Consider the following 12,437-nt stretch of genomic DNA (forward strand, 5'->3'; position numbering starts at 1 on the left):
CAGGAAGGAGAGAGGGAGGCGGGCGGGTTTGTTCGACCCACGGCGCCGTGAAAAAGAGAGAGAGAAGGGGGTGAGAGTGGTGGTGATGAAGGAGGGGCGGTTGGTTGACACTAAGTAGTATGTCCGTAACAGTGGCCCCGAAAAATCCATACGTCGGTACACGGCTAGATTAAAAGTGAACAAAAAAAGAGAAAGGAGGAGAAGTGAATTAAAAGAGAGAAAGGAGAGAGAGAGAGAGAGAGGGGGAGGAAAAATTCCGCGCCTCGCCGGAGGGGTAAAACGATACCGGCTACATACGCGACATTAATGAATGTGCCTTTAGAAACGGCCTAGAGGGAGAGAGAGATAGAGAGAAAGAGAGAGAGAGAGAGAGAGAGAGAAAAGAGAGAGAGCTATAGGACGTAGCACGTGGCTCGATTGCTTTAACGACCGTTTGTACGCGCGCGCGTTCGTTCACGCACGCTGCGCCTCACGAAAGCCTCGCTTAATAATCGCCGCTGATGAATAATCCCGTTTTCGGTGCATCGCAGACTCCTGTGCAGAATTTCTTTTTTTCCACCGATCTGAAGCAGCACGCGACTCTTCTGTTTGATCCGAAACGCTTCGAAAGGAGGGAAGAAGAGATGCGTTTATGTGTATAAGAAGAACGCTTGCACTAGGATATCAAGCGGCACTTTGAATTTACGCGATTTACGCGGATGGCCAGATCTATAAATACCGTCTATAAATCACGCGAGTGGGTTAGACTCCCGGTAATAATTGGAAGGAACGAGTAGACAAAGGTAGAAATAATTCTATCGGCAGAAACACGGTGGGAAGCTCGTAAATTTCCGGTTGCTCCCTCTGGAAGCTGCTCTTCCTTAAAGAAGTCTTGAATCGTGTTAATTATAATGGCGGCGCGTAGCCCGCGTTTATTCTGGTCGCGCGATGCTTTTCCACAAAGAGGAAGAAGATTGGAAACTTGTACGAAGAAGAAGAAGAAGAAGAAGAAGATGAAGAAGGGGACTGCAGTGTGAAAGAAGGTGCTAAACGGGCAGCACCGAGAGAAACGGGACAGGAGAATGGCGACCATAACGTAATTTTGACAGAAATAACGCCGCCGTGCTCGCTGAGAGACAATAAGTCCGCGACACTCTCTCGCGGAGGATCTTAGAATAGTTTAGTGTCCGCTGGTCTCTTCGTCTTTCTGGATACGTTGTCTCTGTCTGATGCTGTTCCACCTTCAACCGCGACTTTCCCGTTTCATCTGCTCGCTTTGCATGACCCTCTTGGCGCCACGATTTTCATGCCTGCGACCGGATTGATGATTCTGCCGTATACGGCTGCTGCACCATTTTCGTCCCCTCTTTTCCGCCACGATCTTCGTCGAATAACTCCTTTATCACGTTCGAGGAAAATTTGACAAATTCTACTTCGTCTCTTTGATCACTCGTATCTTCCTATCTTCTTTCTTGTCTTTTTCTTCTTCGTTCTTTATAGAGGATACACTTTGGTGAACATAGGTACGTAGCGCTGTTCAGTTAGAAAAGGTAGATTCTCTGTTTTCGGTAGAAGGGAGAAGCATCGATCGGATCGAAGCTTACGTTAATCCTTTGTCGAAAGTTGAAAAAATATTCGGAGCACGTCATAATATTCCCACCAGTCGCGTTCCATGCCCGTGAAATCGGCGCAACGTCTCTATTCTGGCTCGTTAAATCGCATCTGGCCGGTTACTCCTTTAACGGAGCCGTTTTTCCGGAAACAATGTTGTGACGAGGGCCGCCGGCTCGAAAAAAAGGGGTAAAGAGGCTACGAGGAAGAGGGGTGGCTGCCCGTTGGGATTTTTTTTGTCGGTATTTAGGCCCTCTTGAGAAAAAGAAAGAGAGAGAGAGAGAGTGAAAAAGGAAGGAGAAAGGTTCAATGGACCCTTTCGCGAGTGCAGCGCAGCAGGCACTTGACGCATTATCCAAACACGCGATTTTGTAGGTTATGTTAATCCGTGTCCCTCTTCTGTCTCGCTAAACAATTCGAATCACGTGGAAATCGTTCCTATTAGTCGAGAAAAATTCGCTCGGAACTCTCGGTATTGTACCGTAGATACGAAGAAAAAAGAAAAAAATACACGAGAAGGTATTCGTCTCGATGATACGAAGCTCTTCTCTGTTCGGTAAGCATCGCGTGGAGATCGTGCACGCCGGAGGATTTTCGGTGAGCACACAGGCCCAGATCACGTATAAAGGGTTATTCAGCTAAGGCCGCGCGGATTAAATGATAAAAAAAGAAAAAAAACGAGGAGAGGAGAGAGAGAGAGAGGAACGGCGTGTCTGAAATACGGGGCCTCCTTTTCATGGATTGGGCTTTTTGAAAATTTTAAACTCCCCAACCAGGCCCAGGGTTTTCATCCGCAGCCGGATCGACCTCTCTTTCTCTCCCCCTCCGACCCTGCACGAGTTTCAAGAACCGAACCGAATAAAAGGGTTCGGGGCCCTCTGAAAGCCGCTGGATTCGTGCAAGGGGTAGGAAAAGGGGGATCCCCGTGTAGATTTCTCGTATTTTTTAAGATTTGTCCCCCGAGTTCCGTCACGTTTCTCCCATTCTTCTTCTCTTCTCGATCCATCTTTGTGGGTGGCGTGAGTTCCCTCTGGAGCACTTTCTCCGATCTCGCTACCGAACGTATTTCTTCGATTTCTCAACCCTTCTCTTTCGTTAACACGTCGTTTCTTCCTCTCGAACATTCTCTGATCGCCGAGCCGTTCGAAATTCGCGTAAGATGCAACGAAGAAAAATAGATTCAATTAGAATATACATCGTTGTATCTTTTAACAAGATCCAAGGCCAGTCTCCGTTCGACACTCGCGCCGCGCCGGTTTTTGGCACGCTTCCTGCGACGCGGCCCGCATAATTAGGCGTCAACAAAATGTCTGACATTCCCGGATACGAAAGAAGAATCATAGACTCTCTCGCTGGCTCGCGATACCGCGTGTAATGCGTTTATTCTTAATTAATGCGACTTGATCCGCGAAACCTTGACCCCGAACCGCAACGCTACGCCCCTTTTTTTCCTTTTCTTCTTCTTCTTCTTCTTCTTCTTCTTCTCTCTGTCTCTCGTAACGAGCCACGTCTACTCCCGAGGATGCTTAGGCTGGTGAATTCGCGCGAACAAGAGAGTTTCCTCGACGGAAGAAGGTACCTCTAACGAGCTACACAAAACACGCAGCTGCGTTACATAATTACTGCACCGGGACGATAGATTAATAGTCATAACCGAATGTTACGCAACAATATGCTCGAGCGTTACCGGTTCGGCTAAACTGGATAATTCATTTAAACATCCACGGCGAAAATGTGCATTTCGTAATGTCTCGAACGCGCGCGGCACGTGCTCACACCGAACGCGGTATCTATAGTAGATATTTTTGTCTCTTTCTTTTTTTCTTCTTTCGGCCAAGGCAAAATTACGGGTGACGATTTTCTATCGGACAATTTAATTTCGCAATTATTCTCACTTTCGAGAGGATATTATATCCTGGATCGAAGAAGGGAGGAGGAGGAGGAGGAGGAGGAGAGGGAAAAAAAAGAGAAAAAGTGACACAGATTCAGAAGCTTCGTATATACCTCGATGGAACATAATACCGAGGCATAATGCCTGGGTGTGTGCCTCTCTCCCTCGCGCGCAACCTTTACCCATTTCGTCTCTTTTCTCGTCGTTCCTTTTTCTCTCGTTTCCACACGGCAGTAGGAGGGGAGGAACCCTTCTTCTCTTTCGCGTATATACACACGTGCGCATAAAACTCGGCTGGCTATACCTCTATCCCCACCATACTTAAAACCAGGAGGGGGGAACCCCCTACGAGAAATATTCGACAATTTTTAAACTCGTTTCTGAACGCATTCAAACGTGCGCGCACAGTCGACAAGTAGGAATTTCTTGGAATCAACCGAGCCCTTGGGTTAGGGCAAGCCGAACGTGGAACGTGGTTTCCGGAGGTGGGGCATCCGCCATATATCCTCCTTCGTGCTTATATATTTCGCGGCTATTCGCGAAATTCCCCGCTGAACCGTGTTATTGTCGCTTGAAAACGCAAAGCTGCGAGAGAGAGAGAGAGAGAGAGAGAGCTCCGGTGATAAATGTCCGAGAAAAGTTTCCTTCGCTAGGGATATTATGGTATTCCGATGAAAAATATATTATCAGTCGAGAGAGAGAGAGAGAGAGAGAGACCGATCGGAAAATATCGACTCTGACCAGATTTTCTAATAATAAATCCACCGATTTACTCTCGGTGTATGTTGAAAAACGTATTTTTGGCTTCGTCTTCTTGACATTGATCGTGTCAAAATTAATCGTACCTTTTTTTTTTTAGAGAAGGCTAGTTCTTTTCTCGAATATACTTAGGCTCTAGCGAGACCTTGTCTCTACATCTTGTATAGATCTATTTCACGCGTGTCCGTCCTCTCTGTAACGGTCGGTTATATCACCTTCGCCCATCGGCTGCGCGGATAATGTCGTTTCTCGCGACTACAGAACACTTCTTTACCAACTCTCCCCGGCCGCCTGTGTCGTTCCATACCATAACCATCGGAGGATACTCAGAGAGAGTTAGGGATCTTTATGTCCGTAGTGATGAATTTGAAAATTGTGTCGGTTAGAAACAATTCGTCGAAAAAAGGGGAGGAAACATTCTCACCTCTTCTCTCTTCTGATTTCAGCGTTGTTGAGACAAAGCATGTCTCCGGTGGCCGACACCCTGATCGGTAGCTCGAAAAGCCCGGTTTCGCAGCCGATAATCGATTACTCCCGCTATGTGAGACGGTACACGTCGGGCCAAGAATGCGGTAGCTCGTATTGTAAGGAGCTCGGCTGTCGCGAGCATTTTCACTGTCTGGACTGCAGTGGTAGGGTGTTTGTGAAAAAGGAAGAGATGATCAGGCATTTCAAGTGGCACAAAAAGAGGGACGAATCTTTGCAGCACGGTTTCATGAGGTACTCGCCGACGGACGATTGCTCGGAGAGGCATCCAGGCCGAGCATGTCCGCACAATAGAAAACAGACCCATTACCACTGTATACATGAGAATTGCGACAAGGTTTACATATCGACGTCAGACGTGCAGATGCACGCTAATTATCACAGGAAGGATTCAGCGATCATACAGGAAGGGTTCCAGAGATTTCGAGCTACCGAGAGCTGCGCCACCGATCACTGTCCCTTCGTCGGCCAGCGGACCACGCACTTCCATTGTCGTCGGCCAGGTTGCCGGTTCACCTTCAAGAACAAGGCTGACATGGGTAAAGAGATACACCACTTGCTGTAGAAAATTATAGTCCTCTCCGCTCGGCTAGAGTTGCTCGTTACAACACACGTTTTCCCTGACAAATAGTAGCGTTCGTTTCCTCGGCGATTATTTTTCTTTACCGAAACTTTTGTCACCGACAAGCAGATGGCAAGAAGAACTTGGTTAATCTCGAGCGTGTTGGTTTTCACGTGCGTTCGATTCTTCGTGTCGATGGTATAAAACAACCCTGAGTTAGTTTAGGTGCATGGCTGTTCGTTTTCGATACCCGTACGGATCGAATACACGTAAAACCAACTGATTCTTGCCATCTCCTTGTAAGATCTGCCGCGTTCCCTGCGAACGTACTAACTCGCCTCGATCTTCTTCTTGCAGATAAGCATAAATCGTATCACATCAAGGACGAGCAATTATCGAGAGACGGGTTCAAGAAGTTCATGAAGTCCGAGGGTTGTCCCTTCGAGCAATGTCGCTTCTCTAGGGTCTGCAATCACATCCATTGCATAAGACCGCACTGCAGCTATGTTCTCCATTCTTCCGGTCAACTGTTCTCCCATAAACGGAAGCACGAGCGTCACGAGTCTGAATTAGCCTATAGGAAGTACAAGCAGATCAGTGCTGTCGGTGGTATACGGCCCCCTGGATCATGGCCACCGGACGATCTCAGCGGTCAGAACCTCTCTTTGAGTTTGAACGGCGAAAGCTCGAACGAGGACAGAGGTTCCCCGTCTTACTACTCCTTGGACGACTCGTTTCAAAGCGTAAGCGACCTTGCTATGGATCTCACTGCTCCAACTACCACTGTCACCACCGCCAGCGGAAGTTCCACGGTGACGATCGACCAGCAACAGCAACATCAACAGCAACAGAGCCACCAGCTGACTGCCACGGAACTGGCGTATCTGGTGCCTGCTTCCGGCGACTGTCCCTGTCACGTAGCTAGAGAACACCATCATTGCGCGTTGGATCGTTGCGGAGCGGCTCTGAAAGATCCCCGCGAAGTCAGAGAACATCTGAGAGAACACGAGACTCAGGAACGCATCACCGATGCGTTCTTCGAGGAAGGTGGCTGCGACGACAGTTGCCCGTACGCCGACAAAGAGAAACACTATCACTGCAACTGGGAGAACTGTCGCGAGGTTATCCTATCCACCGACAAACCGTTCCGTAGACTACAACATTACAAGATCCACGAGTACAGTCGACAGTTGAACCTATCGTGCACCTCTCACGCTCTATCCCCTGACGTCACGTTGACCCACCTGACGAACATCGACGCTATGTTCAGGCGGAAACGTGGCAGACCGCCAAAGAACAGGGTGATCGAGATCTGGTCAGGCGGAGATCCAGCTACGCATACACACGACTCACCTCAGGCGATCTTTACAAGCTTCAAGCTACCGAAACCACAGACACCTAGTCTGACGCCTAATCCAATGGCAGAGGATAGAGAAGGAAGCGTGTCTCCTTCGAACAGCCTTGGCGAACCAGAAGGGTTCTCAACCTATAATCCAGACGGTTGTCCAGATCCGGCCTGCGTGCACAGATCGACCAGACATCATCACTGTTCCCAGCCGAGGTGTCATTTCTCAACCGATAGACCTGATCAGCTGCTGATGCACAGCAAAGACTTCCACGATAACGTCGACATACCTCCTGGCTTTGCCTTCTTCGATAAGATGGTAGATTGTCGGCTGGCCGGTTGTCACAGTAATCGCGTTAATCGGCATTTCCACTGTACCAGGCCGAACTGCGGCTACTCGTTCGTCAGATACTCGACGATGGCGATGCACGAGAAGCAGCACACCGGTCACAACGAGGTTTCCAACCAGGAATCCTCGTCGAATCAAGAATGTCAGACGCAATCGCAGCCGGTGATGATACAGGAAACGAAGCCTAGGATTCAAGTGAAGAATCCAGCGGAACTGATCGAGAAGCCCGAGGAAAGTTTGCCCGGCGATATGGAGAACAGATCGATGATGGAGGAGAAGGAGACGGAGATACCAAGTCCGGATGCCAGTAAGACCACCGGTAAGTTTGCTTCACCTGATAGACACGAACCAGTGCACCCCTGTACAGTATTTGTCTCATAGATGAGTTTTGTTTGGTAGTTACTTGAGAATTGTCGCGCGAGAGACAGTCTTACCACAGTCGATGCATGTCTTATTTTATTTTTTTCATTTGTTTTGCACGTAAACACACGCACTTCGATGTATGTTACATTACGACACATCAGCACCGCTCCCTTCGATCCTTTCGAATGATCTCTCTATTTGTTTTTTTTTTTATTCTTATCGTCAGTTTCCTGTATCGAAAGGATTAATCAATCTTTTGTATTTTTATTTTTTTTTTTTTTTTTTTTAAACATGAACCTAACCTGAGCTTTTCCCCTCTACGATTCTCTATACGGCGGTCTAATTACTATTTCTAGTGGGAGGTATATTTGAAGTGTTGGTTGTTTGGTTGATTGTTGCTAGTGGTGAGGGCGGCAGGCACCTATTATCCGGTCAGTGGACCGCCGAGTGAACCCGCACTTCCGGGCGTCGTGCTATCCATGCGAACTTCCGTGCACCAAGGTTCGTGTCTCTTTCGACGACCAGTTTTGTTTTGCCTTCAAACTGTTGTGTTTCTCATTAGACGAATCTTCGCGATTACGCTCTTCACGACTAATCTCGCTACTCGCGACCTGTACTCAGATCGAATTTCCCAATTGCAGAGTCGCCGGTTCTCCCATCGACAAGCTCAGCCTCGCCGCACACGTTGTACGGGCCTGAACAGAGCTGTAGCAGACCGTTCTGCAAGCTGAAACGCAAGAATCACTATCACTGCAACGCCTGCAATCAAGCTTTCTCCGAGCTCGACAGACTCGTGGCTCACATAGCGAAACATTCTACAGGCGCAATTTTGAGCCAGCAGCAACACGAGATGGCCAGTCAGGCTCCGAATCAGCTGCAACACGACTACCTTGCGCAGCTCTCCCAAAAACACGACTTCATGGCTCAGAACGCTCAGATGGCTCAGAACATTCAGAACTTCCAGAATCAGATGCAACGACAGATGCAACAGACACTCGGCCAGATGACACAGCAGACCCAAGCGAAGGAGGTTAAGATCGAGCCAGCGAGGTGTGGAGCGGACGTTGGCGTGCAGAATATCCCGAACGTGAAGAGGGAGCCGAGCGAGGTTACCAGAGACGAAGGGAACAATTCTATGATCGACAACAACGAGAACGGACAGTTGTCTCAGCCAAGTTTACCTCCGAGTGTCCAACAATCGCCAGTTCCGACGAGCTTCGAATTGGACCTCAGCCATGGATTCCACTTCCCTAGCCCAGCAGTGATGGCTGCCATGAATCAACAGATCGCTCTGATGAACCAAGCACTGCCACCTTTCCTCCAACACGGTGGCATGTACACAGGTGGACCAGGATTGATGTTCGCACCTGGTCTACCGCCAACCAACTTTCTACCTCCGACCAGAGACGAGAATCCCTTGGCCTCTCTGGCAGCGAATTTGAACCTGAACAAGAGGTCACTCTCTCCTCCCGATAGCAATTCTCCGGAGGCGAAGAAGCAGAGGCTTCATCACTCTATGAGGATGCTGAAGGACGAGCCTGTGCCAGAAGGATACGTCAGGTTGGTAGAATTTCAACATATTATCAAGCACACGATCAACGATATTACAGGAATTCTAAGTCTAACTTTAACTATACTCCGACACTCGAAAGTCAGTTTTATCGATATCGACGATATTGTTAATCGTGTGCGAGTTAATTTAGCTGTTTTAGAGCGATAAACTGAATCGTTTCGTTCGTAAATTCAGGTTCAGATTCAACGAGGACTGCAGGTACCCGCACTGCGGCTACAGAGAGCACCAGACCCATTTCCATTGCATGCGTCAGGACTGTGGCTACTCGTTCTGCGACAAGACTCGTTTCGTCCAGCACACGGCAAGACACGAGCGTCTGGACACGTTGATGGGCGGTGATTTCCAGCAGTACAGAGCGAACGTGCCCTGTGGTAGAGCACAGTGCGCTTACACGTCCTCGTTAGGCTCGATGCAGAACAAGGCGTCGCACTTCCACTGTCTGAAATGCGACTTCGTCTGCACGGATACCAACAAAGTGGTGGCTCATAGGCGGCAACACGCGAAGCTGGACAGCATAGCAGCGGCTGGTTTCCAAAAGTTCACGCCTAGCCAACCGTGCGGAGGCGTACAGTGCCAGCATTCGGGCAAGCAGACGCACTATCATTGTCTACAGTGTCAGTACGCTGTTTTGGGCCTGGCACAGATGTCCGCACACAAGTACCGACACATGGACACATAACGATGTTCAGCAGAGACGTTGTAATAATCGTTTATTTGAGGAGACTCAGGAAAGAGGATTCTCTGGTCCCCGTAGACATTCCTCGAAGAATCGACGAGCCCTCTCAGTCTGAGGCTGTATGGGGCAGCGAAAGGAAGCATTGTTAGGGGAGAGAGAGAGATAGAGGGTGTGCTGCATCAGACGGAAGTTTCTTTTCGGTTCACGCTGATGAAATCTGATCGGAGAGATGACTGGAGGAATATAATAGGAAAAAAGACAGTTTTTTGACAAGCTCCCTGTAGACATTCCCTGGAGAATTCGCTCGCGATTGTCCATGCCCGATACCAGGATGATTCGTTCGACGAGGCTGGATGATTAGGAGCACCCCGACCGCGGCCTAGTCATTAATCTTCAGCCGTTCTCGACCAGGAGGAATCGATAGCTCTTTTATAGTAGTGTGTGTGTATGTGTGACCTCTTCTCGTTTGAAACAACGGCGAATGAGAGAGCGAGAGAGCGAGAGAGAGAGAGAGAGAGATGTGTATATCGGTCGATGCATCGAAAACTGGAACTGTGTTCAGTCAGCTCGATGACTTCGTACTTACGAGAGAGTTATTTATTAAAACGATCTTGTTGGAATCTTTCACGATCCTTCTTGACTTGGAAGAGGATGAAACTATGGCGCATAGAAACCGTAGACAATAAAAAAAAAAAAAACAAACACACGGATAAAGAAACGAGAGCCTGTCGCATAGCTTTAGATGAGAAAAGCGAGGATAAAAGACAAAACTTGTAATATTTAAATAGAGAAAAGACCTTGTACATTTCGTTTTTCTTCTTTTTTTTCCTGTATTTTTTTTTCTTTTTTTGTCTTAGTATCATTCGTGTACCCTCCGCGTGGTGCTCGTAGAGTACAGATAGTTAATATATGACGAAGAACAGACACATGAGGGAGAAAAGAAATGGAACTTCTTCGATAAGGAGAGAACAAGCGATCTTACGGTTAATCGTCTTCTTCTCGCTGAAACTCGGTGTCCAGGATGATCACCGACGCCAAGCGGGCTGAATGCGAGAATCGAAGAGGAAACAAGACACGAAATTGTGCTTTTCACACGCGTCTAGTCCGTCATGGCGTCTGGACCATTGTTGAAGAAACGTTTCGAATGATTTCGACGAGTTGTCGGGGGCAGAAATGCAGCGATCGATCAGCCATCGAGGGTGCAATGATTTCCCTTCTTTTTCCCCTTTTCTTCGAGCTGATCGACCAAACGAATCGTACTAAAGATTATACGCTTTCCCGGGGATATAAATGTGCCGCGACCAGGAGGGTACGCGTTTTCTCATTAATCTTATTACGAACAGTATTGATTAAAAATAAAGGAGAAGAAACTAAATAACGAGAGAAAACTGAGAGTTAACAAAAAGACTGCCAGCCAAGACGAGAGACAGAGAGGATGTGATTCGACGACGTCCTTTGATTCCAGGCAAATCGTTGCGTACTACTGGATGAAGGGAACGAGCGGACATTTCGAAGAGGAAAGAGAAAATATAGAAAAAGCATGTATAATATTATATGTATGTATAGAGGCGACGAAAATTTCAGAAAAACGTATATATATGTATACGCAGAGAGAAAAGGTATACTCTATAATGGGAGAGCTCGAGATAAAAGATCGGCAGGTGTGCGTTTTTCTTTCTTTGTTCTTTTTTAATGTAAATTATGAAAAATAGGGATCCTCGCGTTTGTACTCTCAGGGGATTCACGATGACGATTTTTAACATTGCAAGGGAGTAGAAACAATAGAAGAATATCCTTGTCATTTTGAAAAAAATTATTTTCACTCTGGTGATTCCTTCGGAAACATTACAAACTTCTGTACAGTTTTCCCCGGACAATCTTCGTTCCCCGAGAAATTTGATTTCTCGAAATTATTGAATTTCACGTCAATTCCCCCCGCTGATTGCAACGCTTTCTTTTCCCTTGATCCATCGAAACATTAAATAACCGTATTAATCGTATCGCCGGAGTGATTTCCCCTGAGAAATAAAGACGATCGACGAGTAACACGACGAACCTGAAGAAAAAGACACCGAGAAACGTATTTTTCCGAGGAGTACGATTAAACCGCGTAGCTTTTTAGAGCGATGCGTATGCGTGAGTGCGTTGGGTGACGCGCCTAGGGTGCCTTTAGAGTTTTCCCCCGAACTTGTAGGACCGTGCCTTAGCAAAACGATAAAAAACTGACTGTCCGCAGAGAAGCTTCTTTTCTTTTTTTTTTTTTCTTCATCGAGCGAAAGAAAAAACGATACACAAAAGACCGAACCGCACACTCGTTAAAAAACGACGTGAACACGATCGTAGAAAGTTAGTGCCTTAAAGGAGCGCGTCGAAATAGAACGGGATAGACGATCGACTCGGTCGCCAGATGTATACGTCTACTTTCTGTATTTCATCGACAATGTTAAAGAATAGCTGTTTCAATTGTCAGACTATAGATGTTGGTACGCTCGGTGAAAAGTTTCGCGGCTTAGCGGTAAAGAAAAAAAAGGGCAAAGTAGAATCTTCGCGACCGAGCAGGATCTCTCAATTTTTTAGACACTTTTCCAGAGATTTGCGAACAACGAGAAAGAGGCTCGCCCGAATTTTTCAGAGTCCCGCTTCAGTTTCTGTTCTATTCAAATTTTACCTTTAACTTGGAATTGGAATTTGCAAGTGCCCGAGGGTTGTTAAATGGATCTCTCTCATTCGACGCGTTATTAAAGAAAAATCTTATTCACCTTAACTGATTTACCGATTTGTCATTTTCACAAACAGTACCGTGGAGATCTTTAGGAAAACGAACAGCGGGCCTCGAAGGATCC

General features: G+C 47.3%; 1 protein-coding gene across 1 annotated transcript in view; it reads left to right on the plus strand.

Annotated features, from left to right (window-relative positions):
• LOC108579544 overlaps window positions 1-9,597 on the plus strand; it is a 48,533-nt gene extending 38,936 nt beyond the window's left edge. Inside the window, exons 6-10 of the mRNA XM_017943106.1 lie at window positions 4,687-5,265; window positions 5,646-7,301; window positions 7,748-7,846; window positions 7,987-8,905; window positions 9,093-9,597. Of these exons, the coding sequence (XP_017798595.1) occupies window positions 4,687-5,265; window positions 5,646-7,301; window positions 7,748-7,846; window positions 7,987-8,905; window positions 9,093-9,597 (3,758 nt within the window). The remainder of the gene's footprint in view (window positions 1-4,686; window positions 5,266-5,645; window positions 7,302-7,747; window positions 7,847-7,986; window positions 8,906-9,092) is intronic.
• Window positions 9,598-12,437: the final 2,840 nt, after the last annotated feature.

The sequence above is a fragment of the Habropoda laboriosa genome, unplaced genomic scaffold (genome assembly GCF_001263275.1).
Source record: "Habropoda laboriosa isolate 0110345459 unplaced genomic scaffold, ASM126327v1 scaffold33, whole genome shotgun sequence".
Taxonomy (NCBI): domain Eukaryota; kingdom Metazoa; phylum Arthropoda; class Insecta; order Hymenoptera; family Apidae; genus Habropoda; species Habropoda laboriosa.